Raw genomic sequence first — 18,415 nt, 5'->3', positions numbered from 1 at the left:
GTGGCGCAAGAAGACGGATTTTATAAAATAAAAAGCAGTTGAAACTGCATTTTTATGAATAAAAATTTGACAAACTATTTATTGTTTTATGACGAGTAAAATTTTTTCGTCGCATTCTCGGCTTTTAAGTAATGCATAAACCTTCAAGGCGCGAGACCCTTCAGACCGCAAGGCATAGGCAGTGGCCCACGTTGCCCATGCCTTACGCCGCCCTTGGTCATAGAAATGATGTAATTTGAATATAAATTATTTATAAATACGTATGTCAAGTTATATTTGTATTACGACGCAAAATATATTTAAGAGTTTATAACCACTGAGACGTTGTCAAAACAAAAAATGTTATGCATTCCATCATGTACATAAACAGTGTCGTAATTCACCAAGTGCAAATCAGCAAATTCGTAAAATTTTTGTTTATTTTGAACACTCCGGATAGTCGAAAATCCGGATAATGGAGGTCCAGATAATTGAGGTTCTACTGTATTTGGTTAATTTGTTCATCTCTTTCATCAAAGAAATATTGATGAAAGAGGTGAACAAATGGAATTTCTTATAAAATTATAATTTGAACTAGGAAAAAATTGAATTATTTACGCAACAAATAATTTTTACAACTTCAATTCTTTTATTAAGTAACAAATTAACTGTCCTCTTTTTGTATTTGGTGGATAATAGTTATATATAGACAGATATAAAAGATGTTCTTATTAGACAATTAAATTAATTTTGTGTACAATTAATAGAATAATTTTGTACAATGTTCTATAAATTGTACTATCAGTTTTTTGATGTAAAAAATTATTTTTTACATCCATTTAGGAAGAAGTAAAAATGTTCATTTTAAAATTTAGGAATTTATTTTTAAGTACAGATGAAATTTTTAAAATGTTAAAATTATTAAATTAATTTTAATGTGTGTTGAGACTATTATTTGAAAAATTTAATGCAAAAATGATAGTGCTATGGAAAAAATATACACGTGTGTGTGTGTGTGTTATGCTATTTATTAATAGTGAAAAATGTTAAATTGAATTTCATTGAAGAGAAACATTGTTTCTTTTAGGATTGGAAAAACTTATTTTTTATGTATCATTAAATTTATACTGTTGTTTTTCTTGATAATATAATAAATATATGAATAAAAATTGAATTTGTAAATACAGTAGAGCATCAATTATCTGAATGTCAATCAACCAAAACATTGTTTAACCGAAAGCGTTCCAGTCAGACTGTGTCCTGCTGAATTGAACGTTTTTGATACTAAATTAACTTTTAAAGTATCTCTTTTTTTTGTTTTTATATTTTTCAATATATTTATTATGTTTGCAGAAAATAAAGAAATAGTTTTTAACTATACAATAGCCACGATTATTATTATAAAAATTTTCGTTAGGCTTAACATCAACGAAAATTCAATGTGAAGTGACACACAATGGAGAAAAATTTAAACATGGGGTATATTAATATACTATTATTGGGATCTATATCTATACTACTATATAAAGAGACAACGTATTTTTCGTTTGTGACCACTAACCGTGAAAACTACTGAACCAATCGTTACCAAATTTTAACTGTAGCATCTTTTATGACCCCTGGAATGTTTACCACTAATCAAACCTGCAGATTTTTTGTTAAACATTCATATAAATTAAAAGATATCATCTAGGGTTAAGGCTTTTATGTCCAACAGATGGCGCTACGAGTATGACACCCTAAGTTTGCTTTTTTGTGAGGATGAACTAAAGCAGATCATCTTCTATCTATCTATATAAATAAAAATGTAATGTTCGTTTGTTCCTACCAATTCCTTTGAAATTTTCACACAATTNTTTTTTTTTTTTTTTTTTTTTTTTTTTTTTTTTTTTTTTTTTTTTTTTTTTTTTTTTTTTTTTTTTTTTTTTTTTTTTTTTTTTTTTTTTTTTTTTTTTTTTTTTTTTTTTTTTTTTTTTTTTTTTTTTTTTTTTTTTTTTTTTTTTTTTTTTTTTTTTTTTTTTTTTTTTTTTTTTTTTTTTTTTTTTTTTTTTTTTTTTTTTTTTTTTTTTTTTTTTTTTTTTTTTTTTTTTTTTTTTTTTTTTTTTTTTTTTTTTTTTTTTTTTTTTTTTTTTTTTTTTTTTTTTTTTTTTTTTTTTTTTTTTTTTTTTTTTTTTTTTTTTTTTTTTTTTTTTTTTTTTTTTTTTTTTTTTTTTTTTTTTTTTTTTTTTTTTTTTTTTTTTTTTTTTTTTTTTTTTTTTTTTTTTTTTTTTTTTTTTTTTTTTTTTTTTTTTTTTTTTTTTAGGATGAAGTTGAATTGTCATTAGTAAAATAAAAATAGCAGATTCAGTTCCTTTATTTTTTGTGAAGGCATGTTGAATTTTGGCTTCTAAGTTGTTGACTTTGGTCCATTGTTGGAATTTGATTGCCAACATTGAGGGAAAGCATTTTCTTATCGTTAATAACAATGCTATAGGTCTATAGTTATTTGGGGAGGACTTGTCGCCTCTTATAAAGTATAGTGAGAATAACTATGTTCCAAGAGTCGGAAAATGAAGATGCTTTGTACATAATATTAAAGAGATTGAGTAGTTTTAATTTAAAGCTATTAGACAGCATTTTTAAGAATTTTGTAGGAATATATTTCGTAATTATTAATGAAATGTATTATTTTTAGTACAATTAGAGAAGCTTAACTTGAAAATGACAACAAGTTTCTCTAACAGAAGAAAACTTAAATTTTTACAATGTACTTTAAATATCTAAGGTAAAAAGTAATAAAATATATTCGTAGTTGATGAAATACAAAATTTCATTAATATATTGGCTACAAAGTACACATTACTTTTTCCAATATTAACAATTAATTCAAAATTTGATCTTTTTTCCATAAACATAGGCAAATGTACATTAAATAACTTTTGTATAGATGAATTTTACATTTTTTTAAATAACATATTTTGTTAAAATAGATTTTTGAGTTAATATTACTTTATAACATTAAATTACAAAAGTACACAGTTTAAATTTGGAAAGCTTATAAATCTACAAGATATTTTTTGTACATTAACCAAATTCATTTTGAATAAATTTAATCAATTTTACAGAGTAATAATAATAGACTAATTTTTAATCTTATAAAACTGTATGAACTTGAGGAAAATGATGAATTTCATCAACACAGTAATAAATTTTTATCATTTTTTATCTTAATTAACAATAATTAAAATTTTAGTTTGTATTTATCTTTACTAACAGAGTTTAATTTTATCTTCAATTTATTCTTTAAGAGTATGATTAAGCAATAGGTAGTTAAATGTCATGAAAAGATGATTTAAAAGCTATCAATGTAAATGGTATGTTTTATTCAATAGTTAATAGCAAAAATTAAGTGTGTTTAAAATGAGAGTATCTATTATTAAAATTAACTGAAATCGTTTTGAATGAACTCATTATATGAACATATTGAAATATAATGGAAATTAAAAATGTTTTAAAAATAATTGAAAACTGAAGAATTGTAGTATCCAGGATGAAAAACATAACTAAAAAAGTAATAAGACTTTAAATTATCATATTTTTTGGCTAATTAGAAGCACCTCCATTTCAGTACAGACTACTTAGGATAAAGTATTTAGTATATTTAAATCAGCTGGTGCCTTTAGCACTCAACCCTAAAATTATTTTACTGTATTCTGGTTAAAAAAGTAAAATTAGAATGCACACTTTCATTTATCAGAGAAAAAAAGATTAAAAGAAGTTATTTACAGTTAAAGTATTATTCTACATGAAAACATGCAAAATCTGCTTAGCTATAGCAAATAGCTAATAATAATGTGTTTAATTAAACAATAACATTTTTATTCAAGAATTAGTTTAGGTGGAGGTTACTTTTAGGGAATTCATTAGCCTATGAGAGATTGCAGCTTTACATGTAAAGCAAAGGTTTTTTTTTTTTTTTTTTTGTGGATAAAATTGCATCTTACATGCCGTAAAATATGGTAATTGAAAATTTTTATAATAAACATTAAATATACATTAAATGTAGATATAACTTCAAACAATTTATAAAATAAAATATATTCTAACATTTATAGTGAAATTAAATGTATAATGTTTGATTTAATTAGTTGCTGAAAAAAAGTTCATTATTTACATAAAATATATTTAATATAGTTTAATCATAAGCATGAAAGAATTATCAGTTTTTAAATAAAGTTTAAAATTAGTAAAATAAGTATAGTGTATTATTTTATATGAAAAATATATTAGAAACCATAAAATTGTGTAATCTTCTTAATTTGAAACCATGTGTGTCTTTCTATTTCGTACTGCACTTCATTGTGTGATATAAACAGTGTATAATTTAATGTTAAAAATAATTTAGAATTTTTAAAAACAAAATATCTAGAAAAAAATTTTAGATATTTTGGAAATAATAGTAATGTTTTGGTATGATGTTTGAAAATAATAAGAATGTTGTGTTTTGACAATTATGGAAAGATGAGAAATTTTTTGTGTTGTGCTTAGTGAGTTCTCTTTAGATTGTTTTAATGTGTTGTGTTTCTACATGGTTTAAATTATATTTGATTCTCTGATTATTTAGTTTTAATATTTAGCTAAATACTAAAAACTTTAGTTTGAATTGATTAATTTCTATTTAAACATTAATAAAAATAATTAATTAAAACATGCCAGGACGAAAGTAATACATTACAAATTTTTAATGCACAGAAGTATCACAAAAGTGTCTTCTTTAATTTGAACATCCTTTTGCACACTTCAGAGACAAACACTCCTTACATTCTGTGCATTAAAAATTTGTAATGTATTAATTTTGTTCTGGCATGTTTTAATTAATTATTATTAATTAATGTTTAAATGTAAATTAATTTATATGATTGTGCTGTAGCTTGGGAATATTTTATTACTGTTTTTACATATTGAGGCAGGGAAAGTAGCCTATAAAAGAAGGTCGACTCTGCTATAAGGACTGTTTGTTCTTGAAGTGTGTAAAAGGATGTTCAAATTAAAGAAGACACTTTTGTGATACTTCTGTGCATTAAAAATTTGTAATGATTAACTTCTTTTGTTTAATTTATGAAACTAAATTTGGCAATTAGGTAACAACAAAATTTTTGTTGTTGTTGTCATTTGAGTATTAAATTACTTCAAAAACCTTTATATAACAAAAAAAATATACCTTTATTAATCACAGAAAGTAATAATTCTAATATAATAGTTATGAATGCAGTTATACCTAAATGTCAACTAATATTATTATTGTTGTTTATTAACTTTATTAGCAAAAAGGGAAAATTCTTTTGCTCGTGGACAGGATACTTACAGACAATACAGCAAATAATCTTGTTTAGAATTAATAGTCCTTCAATATCAACAATTAACATTTAAATTTTGAGAACTTTATGGTTATTATACTTGTTTGGGCTGCAATTTGAAAGTTTATTACTTTATTAGTGTTTTTTAATTTAATATTTTTCATTTAGCATTTTTTCAATCCCTACACAATGAAGCAGTATGATGCAAAGGAAAGCAATGTCAAACAAACTGTCAAATGAAAAAAATCTAAATAATTTCCATGATTACAGTTTTACATTGTTGTTTTATTTATTTTATTCCAATCAGATGTTTTAATTAGTTTAATCAATGCTTTTTATATAATTTCAAAAATTCTTATAATCTTATTCATTACGAACTTTATTCTACTCAGATTATTTATAACTGAATACTTTATATCCATTTTTATTAAATTTTTTTCAGAATTCTTAATTCAGTCAATCTTAGAGAGACTGGATTAATTTTTCAATAGTTTTTATAATTATCACTTTAATTCATAAATTACATTTTCATCAATATAGATATTTGCTTTGCATGAAATCAAGTTTTCAATATATTTTTAATTTTAATTATTAGATGATATACAGTTAAACTTGATTGTAATGTGCATAAAGAAAGTAAGTGCATTTGTTACTTATCCATTTTTAGTGATTTACGTATTTTATTAACAATGGATATAGTAGCAGTTTATGACTACTGTATACAGTATACCCCCTATAATGCTTAGATACGTTCCACGCTAATCGAATTTTACGTTGTAGGAATGATTAAATACATGAGCCAATCGCAGCCCGATAGGTGGGAACTTTACGGACTAAGGCTGTTCGAAAGGTTTTCTTCTATAAAATTAACCGATTCTAGACTAATTCCACTCAACATTTCCAAAACACGTATAATTTTTTGGGAGTAATCCGTATAAACTATGCTATAAACAAAAAATTATAGGATTACTTACCGAGTGTGTACCGTTCGACTACGCCGTTGCTTAAAGCTGGTTTTCATCGCGGAACAGCACACGAAACGACGGCCGCAATTTCTGATAACGAATTTTTCGCAGAAAAATAACTTGACCTTTGGAGACATCATTAATATAAATAATTTTTATGGACGTTGAATAAGAAGTGTTTCTTTCACAAGAAATGTATAAAATTAGTGCTGTATTAGACTTACGGTACCTAATTTACATACTGTGCAGACGATAATAAACTCAACTTACTAGCCTAAAATCTCCGTAGCGTGTTGCCAGGCGGCAGAAAGCATATATATAATTATAATAAAGTTACAATAAATTAAGTTAATATATAATTATATATACAGTACCTAATTTATATATAATTAATATATAATTATATGTACAGTACCTAATTTATATATAATACTAAACAGACGATAGCAAACTCAATTTAGCCGCTCTGTAGCGTGGCGCAGGATCGGAGGAAAGTAGTTCGGCTGCTCATCCACTATTGGTCCAGACTCTATCAATCTTGTCGCGAAACGACGTTATAGGAGGTACTTTATACGAAAGTTGCTACAATTTTTTCGCTACGTTATAGGAATTGTCGTTATAGGAACGTACGTTATAGGGGGGTCGACTGTATGTAACTTATACTTTTTATCAAAGCATCTTTATTTATTTATTTAGCTCAATACAATAAAATTTTAAAATAAAACAAAGAAACTTTCTAGTTCTTTTACTTCCATTCAAAACATTATGCTAGTCCCTCTCTTTTCTTAAAAAATAACCACTATCTGGCTTTTTAATACAATTTGTAATATCTATGATTAGTAAAATTCACTCGCTGTCTTTTCATAAATGACACTATTATAGTAATAGATTAATACGGGAATAAACAATAAATAAAAATTTATCCATTGCAAAATTTTTATTGTATTCATAATATAACTAAATGCAGTAGACAAGATACAGTATAGTATATATAATATTAAAAAATATTCAAATCCAAATATTTATTTCCAAAGGGAAATTTTCCCTATAAAGGGGTAATACACAATATTATTTTATATTTTGGTTCACATGATAGTAATACATAGTACAAATAAATGTGATAGTTATAAGCTATCGTAATTTAATAAGACCATACGTGGAACAATATCATATATTAATGTATTTAAGCAGCATAAGTATAAAGTAACTTAGTAATACATTTTAAATATATAATTGTAAAGGATTTACATCAGTAATAAGGAACAAATTGTTAAATATTAGAGAATTTTTTCAGTGAATTTAACAAAGTAATTAAAGATTTTGTAAGCATCCCTCCTATTAATAGAATTTAAGTTAATTTTAAAGTCAATAGGTGAACTACCGTTACATATATTTATAATATCGTATTGTTCATGCAGATTATCTAGAGCTTGACAATTTTGAATGAGACGGAGCACAGAAAAATTTTCAGATTTGCATAAATGGCAGCGAGTATTTGAAAGGTTTATATAGGTTCTATTAACAAAGAGAGAATATTTGTTGAGATGTAGCTGAATTATTAGTCGTTTTACATTTAGATCAATTGGTTGCCACATATAAGGTTGAGAAGAAGGGATATTAAGTATGTTGATATACCAAGGATGGTAATTGCTTTGGTTTAGAGAAAGCTGATCTTTATTAATTGATTGGGATATTGCGGAGTTTAGTAAGCGAGAATAGCCATATTTCCAGTCCTGAATTGAGTCTGTGAACAATAATTCTGATACTCCAAATGTATTTAATATTCTACGAATTTTATATTGCCATAGCTGTTTATTTTTATCGTTATTGCTCTGCGTTATCATTTCTTGATATAGAAATTTAGTGTTATCATCACACTTATATTTGAGTAATAGAATTTTATAATTTATTTTAGTAGATGAGGAAAGGTCCAAGTATGACTTGTTTCATGACGAATGGCATATTTGGGTATTGTATTTTCTAATTGGAATAATAAGGAAGTAAATATGTAGAGTTTCAAGATTGTATAAATAATCCAAGCCCCAAATTGGGCTTGCATAATAAATGATAGGATTTACTATAGTATAATAGAATTTCAGATGGTTATTCAAATTTGAGGTTTTCATTATTGAACATAGGAATAAAAGATTATCAATTGCATGTTTAACTTTGATGTTTAATTTTGACATTTGGATTTTGAAAGTTAAATACCAATCAAATACGACTCCTAGGTACTTGACATCATTGACTATTTGCAGTAAAGTATTTTCATGATAAATTTTTGTATTTTTTTCAGATAATTCATTATTCTTATGAAAAATGACTATATTGGTTTTAGCCTGGTTTATTTTGAGGTAGATTGATTTGAAGTAAAGGTTGAGTTGATTAATTTTACGCTGTAGTGATATTTTATTTGGGACTAATATGACTAAATCGTCGGCAAAAAGATTATAGTGAAAAGATCTATTATTTATTTCATTGCCATCGGAAGGATTATTAAAAAGTTGGTCGATGCCCAATAAATAGAAATTAAATAGATATGGTGACAGGAGATCTCCCTGTAGCACTCCACGAGAATGGGAGCATTTTGCCTTGTTTAATTTTAATACAGTAGAGCATCGTTTATCTGAAAGTCAGTTATCCGAAAGAATTCCAGTTGGCAAATTTAAATTTTTGCTAGTGCTGTGGCGCTGCAATCTTTGGCTATATCTTGGGCTACTCCAATATTTTTTTTGTTGATGTGTGTGTTTTAGCTGGCAGCACTGGCATTTTTGTATGGCGTTTTTCTGAGGACTGTGTGTCATGCTGAATTTGAACGTTTTTGATACTAGATTAACTTCTAAAGTATAATTTTTTTTTGTTTTTATATTTTTCAATATATTTATTTTGTTTGTAAAAAATAAAGAAATAATTTTTAATGATACAATAGCCACGATTATTGTTTTAAAAAGTTTACATTAGGCTTAACATCAACGAAAATTCAACGGAAAGCGACACAAAATGGAGAAAAATTTCAACATGGGATAGGTTAATATACTTTTTTGTACATAATCGGATATCCGAAAAATAAGTTATCTGAACAACTCCAGTCTCCAATTGATTCGGATAAAGGACACTCTACTGTAGTATAATTTAAGTAAAACTTATTTATTGTAGACGCAAATCTGATACTTGCACCACAGGCTTTTAAATTATTTATTAGTAATGGTGTATAGATTGAATTGAAAGCTTTTTTTTATATCAATGAATGCAGCATATGCTTTCCTTTTTTTTTTTTTTTTTTTTTTTTTTTTAGGATGAAGTTGAATTGTCATTAGTAAAATAAAAATAGCAGATTCAGTTCCTTTATTTTTTGTGAAGGCATGTTGAATTTTGGCTTCTAAGTTGTTGACTTTGGTCCATTGTTGGAATTTGATTGCCAACATTGAGGGAAAGCATTTTCTTATCGTTAATAACAATGCTATAGGTCTATAGTTATTTGGGGAGGACTTGTCGCCTCTTATAAAGTATAGTGAGAATAACTATGTTCCAAGAGTCGGAAAATGAAGATGCTTTGTACATAATATTAAAGAGATTGAGTAGTTTTAATTTAAAGCTATTAGACAGCATTTTTAAGAATTTTGTAGGAATGTTATTATGACCTGGGTTGAATTGTTTTTTGTTTTTTGGATTGCTTCATTTAAATCGTCAATTATAAGTCAACATTCAAGTATTTGTTATAGGCCTTTATATTATATATTGATGGAGAGTTTAAATGAATTACTGAGAAACATTGGTAGAAGTTTTTCCAGGTATCAGAGTCAATAATTGGTGAGTTTTCACTTATGCTAGATTTGAGCAATAGCTTCTAACTGTAGTCCAAAATAATTTGTTTTCCTTGTTATGTTTAATTAAATTTAATTCAATCTTTCTGAAGTAATTTTTCTTTTTTGTATTAGTTAAGTTGTAAACTCGTTTAGCTTCTTTGTAGATGTTGAAATTGGTATTATTAGAATTTAATCTGAACATTTTTAGTTTAAACTGTTTTTCTATTTTCATTTTATGGCAACCAAAATCAAACCAACCTTGTCCAGAACCATTATAAAGTTTTCTTTTGCCGTTATTTGTGTATATACAGTCGACCCGCCTATAATTACGATTCCTATAAAACTACGAAAAAATTGCTAGCGGTATCCATAAAAAATAGTAAAGTTCTCTATAAACACCTCAAACGTCATCGGGCAGCCGAACTACTTTCCCGCCGTCCATAGCGCCATGCTATGGAGAGATTTCTATCGTCTGGACAGTATTATATAAATTATATATAAATTAGGTACTGTATATATAATTATATATTAACTTATTGTAACTTTGTTATAATTAAATATATAATTTCCGCCGTCTAGCGTGGCGCCACGCTACGGAGATTTTTACGCTAACTATCGTCTGTACAGTATGTAAATTAGGTACCGTAAGTCTAATACAGTACTGTAATTTTATACATTTCTTGTGAAAGAAACATTTCTTATTCAACGGCGATTAAAATTATTTATATTAATGATGTCTCCGAAGTTCAAGGAACTATTCGCAGAAAAATAAGTTATTAGAAATCGGCCGCGGTTTGCTGAGCTGTTCTGCGACGAAAACAATGTTGAGCAATGGCGATGTTGAATGGTGACACTCGGTAAGTAATCCTACAATTTTTTATTTATAGCGTAGTTTATACGGATTATTTCCAAAAAATATATACATGTTTTGGAAATGTTGAGTCGGATTAGTCTAGAATCAATTAATTTTATGGAAGAAAATCTTTCAAACAGCCGTAGTCCGTAAACTTGATACGTGTCGGGTTGTGATTGGAAGGATTCGTAAGAAATCGGATTCCTAAAGAATGGAACGTATCTCTATCTTATAGGGGGGTCGACTGTATATTCGTTCATTATATTAATCATTAATGTGTATATTTCTTCACTGTTTTTTTCTGTAACTGTTGGGATGTCGTCAAATCGATTTCCAATTTCATTTGCACAGGTATAATTTTTGTATTGTATTCTTTGGTTTTTTTTTTTTTTTGATAAATTATCAGAATTTTTTGTCGAGAATAATAATAATTTTATCTTTGTGGGAAGATGATTGGAGATATCAAAGTTAATAAGGGAAAAGTCCAAGCAGCAATCCAACAATAATTCTGAACAAATCGTATAGTCAATTTTCCTGTATGGGTTAAGCAAGTATATTCTGCGGGTATATCTGTTTTGATTCTCCTGTTGATTATATACATTTTAAGGTTTATTATTACATTGATTAATTTTTGCCCCAGTCTATTTAGATGTTTGTCTTTCGAGTGATGGATGTTTTGTATTAAAAAATTATTACCATTATATTTGGAGTCCATTTTATCAGCAATTCTTACTTTGAAATTGCCCAATATTATGGAGTATGGAATTATATAATGCCAGGATTCGATTTGTTTGGATATTTCATTCAAAGTTATTAAGTCATCTGGTGGAATATAAGCAAGCATTAACGTTATTAGGTTGTTTGTGATATTTGCAAGAGTAAGTTTGTTGATTTGAATGAGGAGCAAGATGAAATTATTAGATTTTTTTGTTTGTAAAATTTTACAAAGACCTTTTTTCATTAATATGCAAAGACCTCCATTTGGATGGCCTGGACCTAATGGTTTTTTGCCAATGCCAACTCTATTATAAATTTCTCAAAGAAGTTTGACTTGTAAACTAATTCAGAAGTTATCCAGGTTTCAGTGATGGTGATGATATCCGGTTCGTGTTTAGAGTTAAAGACATCAATTTTAGGTATTTTGTATTTGAGTCCTTGACTATTCCAGTTAATAATACTGAGGCATTGATTGTTAGAGAAGGATTTGCAGAATTGAATTTTGTCTTTCTTGTTAATATGTCATTTAGTTGTATTTGTTATTCTTGATGATGGAAGAAAAGTATCCACATGTACTGTACTAGTTTCCCGGTGCTTAAAGTATAGGTTAACTTTCCACAGTCGATTATTAAGAATCATTTCACAGTTTAACCTGAGGGTTTTGTTTATGCAGTTCATAAAAAATTGGTAACAGGTGCCTCTTTCTAATTCTTGAATTATTGGTTAAGTCCAGAGGAATTTGTATATTATGCCATTCTTCTAATAAGTTTTGTTGTTTTTTCCTATGAAAGTAGAGAAAAAAATGTGATCTCTAATTTGATTATTGCTAAACGTGATTCTTATTGTTAGATTTGTTGTTTTAGACAATTGAACTATCTCTAGTATATCCTCTTGGGTTATGTTTTGTAAATTTAATACAGTAGTAATAAATTTAAGTAATTTTGCTCTTGAAGTAGTTTTATGGTTTGGATAATTATACATAATTATGTTGTTATAGCGATGTTCATTTATTAGCAAGTCCATTTTAAATTGAATACAGTCCTTATCAGTTTGTAATTTCTCTACTTGTTGTTTTAAGCTATTGATTTGCTCCTCCATTTTTTTCTGATGTTCCTTCGTTTCATGAATATTTTCATGAATAATATCAAGTTCTTGTTTTATAATAACCATTTGACTAAAGAGTTAGTCATTAGCGGTGTTAATCAAATCCAATATTTTATTCCATAACACTGAAGTATAAGTGTCTGAAAGGTTATTCGGTTTATTAGTCAGAGTTTGGTCAGAAATGGTTGACTCACCTGGGATGTCACTTGCACTTATTTGCGATGAATTTAGGTTGGAATTCATTTCATTAATAGATTCTTCATGAAGATATTTTTCAGAACTGAAGTTAAAGTCCATTATCATCCTAGAATTTGACGAAGAAGGTTGATTCTTCTTAATTAATTTCCAGTTTGGCACGATTTATTGGAGGTCTTCCCCGCTTTGGTGGAGAACGTTGCATAATTGTTAATATTGTTATTGTCGATATAAGTTATATTAGTTAATAGCAAAATCAGGCTTTTAGTGAAAGTAGGTAATCAAAAATGATTAGTTCTTATTCTTAATATGGATGATCAGGTGCACAAGAAGACACCAGCAGCCTCAACGGATGAATACGCCCCCTCCATTAAGCAATATGAAAAAATATTTAAAAATGATTATATATATTAAATATACTATTAAATATTAAAACAGCATACTTGATGTTATTTTTAAAAAAACTCATACATCTGAATTTAATCACATTTCAATACCTTTCACTAGTAAATTCTAATCTTGATGATTTACACTTTCACATTTTTTAATCCATGCTTTAATTCTCAGATGATTTCAATTTTTTCATGAATTGAGAGGCACTTTCATTAGACAGCATATTTATTGTGAAAGAAGACAGAAAATGAAAGGATAAATGTAAAAATGAGTTATAGAAGGGATTATAAAAGAGTTTTGGCAACTTGACAGTATGCTTGGGCAATAATGATTTTTTTACTCACATGACAAAAATACTATACAGTCGACCCCCCTATAAGATCATAGATATGTTCCATTCTTTAGGAATCCGATTTCTTACGAGTCCTTCCAATCACAGCTCGACACGTGAGAAGTTTACGGATTATGACTGATTGAAAGGTTTTCTTCCATAAAATTAATCGATTCTAGACTAATCCGACTCAACATTTCCAAAATATGTATATTTTTTTGGGGAATAATCCGTATAAACTACACTATAAACAAAAAATTGTAGGATTACTTACTGAGTGTGCACCATTTGACATCGCCATTGCTCAAACTTGTTTTCGTCGCGGAACAGCTCAGCAAACCGCGGCCGATTTCTAATAACTTATTTTTCTGCGAAAAATCAGCTGAACTTTGGAGACATCATTAATATAAATAATTTTAATCGTCGTTGAATAAGAAATGTTCTTTCACAAGAAATGTATAAAATTACAGTACTGTATTAGACTTACGGTACCTAATTTACATACTGTACAGACGATAGTTAGCCTAAACTCTTTGTAGCGTGGCGCTACGCGGAGGAAAATATATATATAATTATAATAAAGTTACAATAAATTAAGTTAATATATAATTATATATACAGTACCTAATTTATATGTAATTAATATATAATTATATGTACAGTACCTAATTTATATATAATACTGTACAGACAATAGTAATCTCTTCGTAGTGTGGCACTTGATGACGAAAAATAGTTCGGCTGCCCGATGACATTTTACGTAATTATAGGAGTTTTTTTTACCGTTTTTTACGGATACCGTTGCAATTTTTTCTCAGTTTTATAGGAATCGTAATTATAGGAACCCGTTTTATAGGGGGGTTTACTGTACAGGACAAATAGTTGTTCTTTATAGCTTTGAAATAAAGTTGTTGTAACAATGAAGATTTACTCTCAATAACCATGAAGTCATAACTGTGCTCATTACAATCAAGTCCATTTTTATTTTAACTTTATTTTTGTAGTATTTTAATTAGTGATGGGATTATATCAAAATTTCTCCTGATTTTGATTCTTTTGAATACTTTCTGAAGTTTATTTTAGTTTAAAAAAATTAATAATTTGGATTATGAGCACAGTACATTCATTAATTAATAAACATCAAGCTTAAGAATGGAAAATGATTAGGAAATGCGGAATCAGTCTTTTGAAAGAAGCATGAAAAATCTCCATTTATATGTGGGTACACATGCTTTTATTGTGTACTATAAAATAAAATTGTAATCTTATTTTAGATAAAGTTAATATTGCAACGCTACCTCAAAGAAATTACAACTAATTCCATTTTATTCAACAAACTATCCCATCTTATCTATCATGTAGGATTGCTATCTTTGGAAACTGTTTCGTTGGCTGATGCAATGACCAGGGGGGAAAGTAAATTGAGAATATGCACTTTTTTATGCTTCTTGCCATGGGCATGTTTTGTAAATGATTTAACTCCATTATATTTAGTTCTAAATGAGGTTTGGCAAATGATGCAAAGAGCCAAACAAATATCATCATCACAAGTTAATCAATTTTTGAATTCATTCATTTGAACCATAAATATCTAGACAGACTCATATTAAAAAATTAATATTTAAAACTCAAAACAGCATTAAACTTATCAATTATTTATACCCAGAATCACATGAATTACACTTACAAATTTAATGTATTAAAGCATCATCTGTGAATCATAATAAAAACTTTCATAATTATAATGAGAAATTTGTTTTATCATTATAAGTAAATATACTAAATATTTAAAATAATTTTATATTTTTCAATTAAAACATAATTTTGCTTACATTTTAAACTATTTTGCCATCCACCAGCTTTGATTTGAAAGTAGATAGCCCAATAGTTCAATCAATGTTAACTCAATTATAATTAAAATTTTTAAAAAACCAGCAAATTTATGAAATGAAATAATCAAAATAGTAATAAAAATTAAAGAAATAATCAAATTTAAATTTATTTTAATTTTTTAGTAATCTTTTGTGCAAAACAAATTCTATACTTATGAAAGAAAAAAGAGTTGCAATTAATTAAAAAAATTGTAATTAAGGATTCAAAATGCAGGCAAAATTAAATAAATGAAAATTATTAAAGATGATAATTAAATTAAAAAATAATAAAATAATAATTAAAACTCTGGCCTTTACTCCAAAAATAAAAATCAAATCAATTGAAAATTAAAACAATGTTTCTAAAAACTGTTTAAAAGTTTTGAAATTTTCAAATTTTAAATTAAATAGAAACCCTAAGGTCACCCTATCTCTCCTAAATGGGATAGTTAATACTGACCAGGTGCAATCTCATCACTCTGACTACACAAAAGAAAAGTTTGCCATGACAAATGTCACCTCATGTATGAGGCGTTATACACACACTGCTTGTCAACATGAAAGTTTCCAATAAACTAATATTTAATTGTTACTATCTTAAATTTAAAAAATGTTTGATTTTTGACTGAAACAAATAATTAATATTCTTATAAAATGTGGAAGGATCGGTTTTAAGAATTGGAGATCATGACAAGATTTTCTCTATTCCAATTCTGATACCTGGAAAATCCAATTTCTGATTCTGCTTCCAGTTAATTGTTTCATCATTAATTTTAATATTGCTTATAGTTCAAATGAATTTCTATATTATTCTTGAATAAAGCACAAAATTTGATTCTGAATAGTTAGACTGAGTTTTTTCCAGTATAGTAATTAATTTTATTTAGAAGTATTTATTTTTATTATTTTTATTTTTTAGATTTTATTTCATAATTTTGTTGTAAATAAATATATTATTTAATACAAAGATAAAATATTAGTTGAAATGTTGATGGAATTAATCATTTATCTCACATTTTTTATAAGTAATTTGAATTGATATTTTTAAATAAACAGTTGTCATGTTCTTTAAATTTGTTAATAAATGTTAATGTTTTTATTTACTATAGTAAAGTACATTTTAACAACATAAATTATTTTTTTTAGGTATAATAATTATAAAAAGCTTCTAAATTTAAAAAATTAATTGCTGTCACAACAAACTACATTGATGATAAATCATTTAGTTGTTACAATTTATCACTAATGTTAAATGAAAATTTTAATCAAATGTGTCTTGTAACTGATAAATTGATGGAATATTGTAAGAATGGAAATCATAAAAGTAGAAATTTTAAGGCAATTATTTCTGTTTAAATAATTTTGATCTTATATAATATTGTAAGACCTTCTGATAAAACTATTTTGTATGTATAGTTTGTATTTTTTTATAGAGAATTATAGTAAGTGATAAAAAATGCCTTAGAATTTGTATTTTGTGATTTTGTTCTGTATCATATATACAGAATATGTATAGTTAATTTGGTTGATTAAAATTGTAACTTTTTTGTTTATAAATAGGGCTAAATAAATCCTGAACATAAAATATAACTTGTTGAAACTAATTCTTAAATTGTGGAAAAAAATTGTTTGGCTATATTTATATATGTATATACATTTATTTTAATTATAATAATTTTATATGTTTTATCTATTAAATATATATATTAAATAGATAAAATATATAATAATGGTGTATTAAAGTATAATTTTATGTAAAACATATGACAAGTTAATGTATGTTAGATAAAAGTGATTTATGCTGTATTCTTCAATATCATTAGAAATTAGTTGGCATGTATTAAATGAAACAGAAGATTTTACATGTTCAAACTAAGACTGTTGTTTGTACAGTATCTGTTATATAATAACTGTTAATAAAAACTTACTATATTTTAACTGAAAATATTCATTTGTTTATGATTATTATTAATTAAATAAGTAAAATTTGTCATACAAAAGTAGCATAGTTTTTATATTGCATAAATTCTAAATACTGTATTATAATTATTTTTTCTTTTCTTTTTTTTGATAGGTCATGAAATGAAAGAGTGTATTGGATTACCTAAAGAAAAAACTGGAGAGGTAAATGAAGTATTAATAATACGCATTTTTTCCTCTCTCCTTTTTAAAATTACATTCTACTTTTTAGTAATAATTCAGTTTGAAATAATAAATTAATGCATCATTTGAAATTTTTCAAAATTTCAAATGATTTTTGGAATTTAGGATATTTTACATTAGTTTAATGTATATGTTACTGTAAAAGACCGAAATTAGAGAATGTCGATATTCTCCGGTGAATATCGACACATACAAAATACGTCGGTGACAGACCGAATATTTGGTTATACAGTAGACCCCCCTATAACGCTTAGATACGTTCCACGCTAATCAAATTTTACGTTGTAGGAATGATTAAATACATGAGCCAATCGCAGCCCAATAGGTGGGAACTTTACAGACTAAGGCTGTTTGAAAGGTTTTCTTCTATAAAATTAACCGATTCTAGACTAATTTGACTCAACATTTCCAAAACATGTATAATTTTTTGGGAATAATCTGTATAAACTATGCTATAGACAAAAAATTATAGGATTACTTACCGAGTGTGTACCGTTCGACTACGCCGTTGCTCAAAGCTTGTTTTCGTCGCGGAACAGCACACGAAATGGCGGCCGCGATTTCTGATAAATAATTTTTCGCAGAAAAACAACTTGACCTTTGGAGACATCATTAATATAAATAATTTTTATGGCCGTTGAATAAGAAGTGTTTCTTTCACAAGAAATGTATAAAATTAGTGCTGTATTAGACTTACGGTAC

At 26.5% G+C, this 18,415-nt stretch overlaps 1 protein-coding gene across 1 annotated transcript in view; it reads left to right on the top strand.

Moving 5' to 3' along the window:
- Positions 1-17,774, top strand: part of LOC111614566 (5'-3' exoribonuclease 2-like) — a 38,604-nt gene extending 20,830 nt beyond the window's left edge. Inside the window, exon 7 of the mRNA XM_023355936.1 lies at positions 17,625-17,774. Within this exon, the coding sequence (XP_023211704.1) occupies positions 17,625-17,770 (146 nt within the window). The 3' untranslated portion in view covers positions 17,771-17,774. The remainder of the gene's footprint in view (positions 1-17,624) is intronic.
- The last annotated feature ends 641 nt before the right edge of the window (positions 17,775-18,415 follow it).

The sequence above is a fragment of the Centruroides sculpturatus genome, unplaced genomic scaffold, assembly GCF_000671375.1.
Source record: "Centruroides sculpturatus isolate CEXI.00-Female unplaced genomic scaffold, Cexi_2.0 scaffold1873, whole genome shotgun sequence".
Lineage (NCBI taxonomy): Eukaryota > Metazoa > Arthropoda > Arachnida > Scorpiones > Buthidae > Centruroides > Centruroides sculpturatus.
This window is presented reverse-complemented; position numbering and strand designations above follow the sequence as displayed.